Source organism: Vigna umbellata, chromosome 5, assembly GCF_029865625.1.
Source record: "Vigna umbellata cultivar VRB3 chromosome 5, Vumbellata_1.0, whole genome shotgun sequence".
In the NCBI taxonomy this organism is placed as follows: Eukaryota; Viridiplantae; Streptophyta; class Magnoliopsida; order Fabales; family Fabaceae; genus Vigna; species Vigna umbellata.
This window is the reverse complement of record NC_142169.1, coordinates 53588404-53592701: the sequence shown is the minus strand read 5'-3', so window position 1 is coordinate 53592701 and position 4298 is coordinate 53588404. Positions and strand designations below refer to the sequence as shown.

Below are 4298 nucleotides of genomic sequence, written 5' to 3'. Positions count from 1 at the left end.
TACGAAAAAAAATAACGCGATTATCAAATAGAAAATAATAACAATAAACTACCTAACAATATTTACAAATTTTCACAAAAGATTTTTTTTTAAAGAAAGCCATACATGTAAGCTCTAAATTTTATTTATTTTTTCAAATCAATATTTTAGCACAAAATTGTAGATCTATAGTAAAAAATTGCAGCATGTGGTGGGCCCTTATTATTGGCTACCCCAAGTATGAACCAATGATGCTATTGTGCAACAATCATCTTTTTGTACTCACCTACATAAGTTCTCTATCCGTATCAGTGAAGGTACATATTAAAATTCAAAATTATTTTATTTTAATAATTTTCTTTTCATCTTACTCTAATATTCTTATTATTTATATTTAATAATATTTTGTATTTATTTTAGTTAAACAAAAATCATTACTATGTGTTCAATTTTTTCAAATTATAATATTGAACTAAAAATAAAATAAATGTTCTTATCACATAAAAGTAAATATTGCTTCTAAGACACTAAGACTTTTTTACGAATATGTTTTATTCATTATAATCTTCACAACTTTGGTCTTACATGATACACTTATAACATAATTAACATCCAACTTTACTCTTTTTTCTTATCAATAATAAAAAAGATCAATATAATACAATGAATATTTAAGATGCTTCAACTCTTTTACATGCCTACGAATATATATATATATATATATATATATATATATATATATATATATATATATGTATGTATGTATATATTAATTTAATAAATTTTATGAAAAATATTACAATCAATAATATAATAGTTTTAATCATAATACATTTCAACAAACCATGTCAAATATAAATTTCATTTTAACATAACTTTTTGAGAAAAAAATCCGAAAAAATTTAACAATATCAAATATAACTTTAATTTTAATACCTACTAAATTTTTAATAAAAAAAATCAGCTCAAATTTATATAATCTTACAATGTTGATCTCAATAATTCTAAGTCCTTAAATTATTGACAATTTTAACACAACATAACATACATTCCTTCAAACTTAAAAAGTATTTGAAAAACTTTGACTTCTATGAAAGTTATTTATGTTTTGAAGCATTTTTGAAGATAAAATTTTTAAAGACTTTGATTGGAGGGTAATTTTTCTTTAGTCAGTCATATTTTTTTAGATTAATGCTTAGAAAAAGATGACGTTGATATTTGCAATTGTGTAAGTATATACGATTTAAAGTTTCTTATATTTTTCTTAAGAAAAATAATTATGCTAATAAACTATTTAATTTAACTTTGATTTATATAAAATAATATAAGTAATTTAATATTTTATCTCCAAGTATTTATTTGAATTTTTTTTATAATAAATATAGTTTGACAAATAAACTATAATTTTTATCAAGAATTTATTATGATCTCTCATACTTTGTATTATTTTAATTTAATTTTTAAATAAATTTTGATGTGGTAGTAAATTATTGGTTGAGAATCTTATATATAACACATCAGAGATACATTTCTTCCAATTTTTGCAATTAGGAATGAACAAAAAAATATAATCATTATCGACATGTACGTGGGTGACGATGTTGTGAAATATTTGAAATTATAGAAATAATGCCATTTTTAGACTGTCAAAAATAGATATTGAGAAAATATTAACTCTAGCACAACTTAAAAGTTTGGATTGGATCGCACATCAATATTTAAAAACAACTTTCTCGTATTCTGAAAGGTATTTGTGTCCAACTATTTGCTTAAAATCTTTAAGTAAATACAAAAAATAGGAATTTTGCAAAATAGGACAAAAAGGAGAATTTGAATGTATATGAACTATTTGGCTATAAATAGGCATGAAGTTTTGGTGATGAATCATCATCCACTTCTTCCTTCTTGGTCACAAAGCTTTTCCAAACCATGGGCCACACCCAATTTCTTCTGTTGTCAAATCTTCAAAGCTTTTGGTCTTCTTTGGTTGTGATAATCATCTGCTTCACCATTATGATCAAAACTCTAAGGTCTAACTTCATTCAGACTTATTCCAAGAAACAAAAGCCAAAGCTCCCTCCTGGACCCAAACCATGGCCTATAGTAGGCAACCTTCCTGAAATGCTTGCAAGCAAACCTGCTTATAAGTGGATACATAATCTCATGAAACAAATGAACACTGATATTGCATGTATCCGCTTAGGAAATGCCTATGTCATCCCAGTCACGTCTTCCACCATTGCTACTGAGTTCTTGAGAAAACAAGATGCTACTTTTGCATCAAGATCACTCAGCATGTCCAGTGATCTCATTTCTAATGGATATTCAACAACAATTTTTGTGCCCTTCGGTGACCAGTGGAAGAAAATGAGGAAAATCGTAACCAACGATTTGCTTTCTCCACATAAGCACCGATGGCTTCACGACAAAAGAACTGAAGAGGCCGACAACCTTATGTTTTACGTCTTCAACAAGTGCAAAATGGTGAACGATGGTACTTATGGCCTTGTGAATGTTAGGAATGCTGCAAGGCATTATTGTGGCAACTTCATCAGAAAAATTACTTTCAATGTAAGGTATTTTGGGGAGGGTAGAGAGGACGGAGGAGCCGGTTTTGAAGAAGTAGAACATGTTGATTCCATCTTCGATTTGCTCAACTACATTTATTCCTTTTCTGTTTCTGATTATATGCCATGCTTGAGGAAACTTGACTTGGATGGCCAAGAGAAGAAAGTGAGGGAAGCTTTGAGGATCATCAAGAAGTATCATGATCCCATCGTTCAACAGAGAATCAAACAATGGAATGATGGATTAAAGGTTGATCAAGAGGACTGGCTTGATGTTCTCATCTCTCTGAAAGATTCCAACAATAACCCATCGTTAACATTCCAAGAGATCAGTGCACAAATCATAGTAATATATACTTCACTTCTCTCTTTGTTTTTCCCTACTTATACTAACACGTTAACGCAAATCATATTCCACGAGGGAAAAAGGTTTAAAAACATACATATATTTTATTTTATTTTCCATCTCACCTCTGCCATTTTGTCGTTTACCTTTTTTTCAACCTCCGTATGAATAGTTTGTACGGTATACAGTAATTTCTGATTTGACTCCATATCATGCACGTTGAAAATGTGAAAATTGATATCATTCTAACTCTAAGTCAAACTGTTTGTAGGAATTGATGCTTGCAACAGTGGACAATCCATCCAATGCATTTGAATGGGCACTTGCTGAGATGATTAACCAACCTGAGATACTGCGTCGAGCTGTTGAAGAATTGGACAGTGTGGTAGGAAAAGACAGGCTGGTCCAAGAATCAGACATACCTAAGCTCAACTATGTGAAGGCATGTTCGAAAGAAGCTTTTCGTCTTCATCCCATTGCACCTTTCATTCCTCCCCATGTCTCTATGAGTGACACTGTTGTGGGGAATTACTTCATCCCTAAGGGTAGCCACGTATTGCTAAGCAGACAAGAACTTGGAAGAAATCCAAAAGTGTGGAATGAACCCTACAAGTTCAAACCTGAACGCCACCTGAAGAGTGATGCAGATGATGTGGTTTTGACTGAACCAAATCTGAAGTTCATATCATTTAGCACAGGAAGACGAGGTTGTCCCGGAGTGATGCTAGGAACGACAATGACAGTGATGCTATTTGCTAGATTGCTCCATGGCTTCACTTGGACTGCACCACCCGATGTTTCAACAATCAATCTTTCTGAGTCAGACCATGATATCCTTCTTGCACAACCACTCGTAGCCATTGCTCAGCCAAGGTTACCACCAAAGCTATACCAACTCTAAATTTTACCAAAATTTAAATTTAGGAGTGTGAAATAAAAAATGTAAACGTCTCTCTTATGGTGTAAAAAAGGACTCAACATGGTTTTTAACTGAGTCTCTTTGTATTAGTATTTCAGAATCATATTATACTCATCTCAATAAATATCAGTTTAGGTATCACTTCTTTTGAATAGATTTATCGAAGAAACATAACATTAATAAAATATAGAAAATAAACAATATTTCCAATATAAATTAACTTAATAAAACAAATGTCTACGGATCTTAATCTCTTGTCCGTGGGAGAAATTTCCATCAATATGATGTGGCTCGTGTGTAAGCACGTTTGCCACATCCATTTCACAGAAGTTTTCTACAGTCAAGTTCTAGTACAAGTTGGTTTCATCACTGTGCCATCACGGTCTTACCTAAACTTTATTAAATTTCAAATTATTAGGATAACTTGTATCAAATTTATTAAAATTTGAAAATATGTTGATATTATATAGTCATTAAATATGAGATA

The 4298-nt window shown here is 30.6% G+C and overlaps 1 protein-coding gene across 1 annotated transcript; it reads left to right on the top strand.

Annotated features, from left to right (window-relative positions):
• The first annotated feature begins 1886 nt into the window (after positions 1 to 1886).
• LOC124825473 (isoleucine N-monooxygenase 1-like) lies at positions 1887 to 3926 on the top strand. Its single transcript, XM_047298080.2, has 2 exons — positions 1887 to 2892; positions 3164 to 3926. Exons 1-2 carry the CDS (start codon positions 1909 to 1911, stop codon positions 3791 to 3793), a joined length of 1614 nt encoding a protein of 537 aa, XP_047154036.2. The 5' UTR covers positions 1887 to 1908; the 3' UTR covers positions 3794 to 3926.
• Positions 3927 to 4298: the final 372 nt, after the last annotated feature.

Bases quoted from the DNA above. Each gene is read 5' to 3' on its own strand.
- LOC124825473 (XM_047298080.2), top strand. From the start codon at position 1,909: ATGGGCCACACCCAATTTCTTCTGTTGTCAAATCTTCAAAGCTTTTGG. The intron at 2,893-3,163 runs GTAATATATACT...AACTGTTTGTAG, and splicing joins AGATCAGTGCACAAATCATA to GAATTGATGCTTGCAACAGT.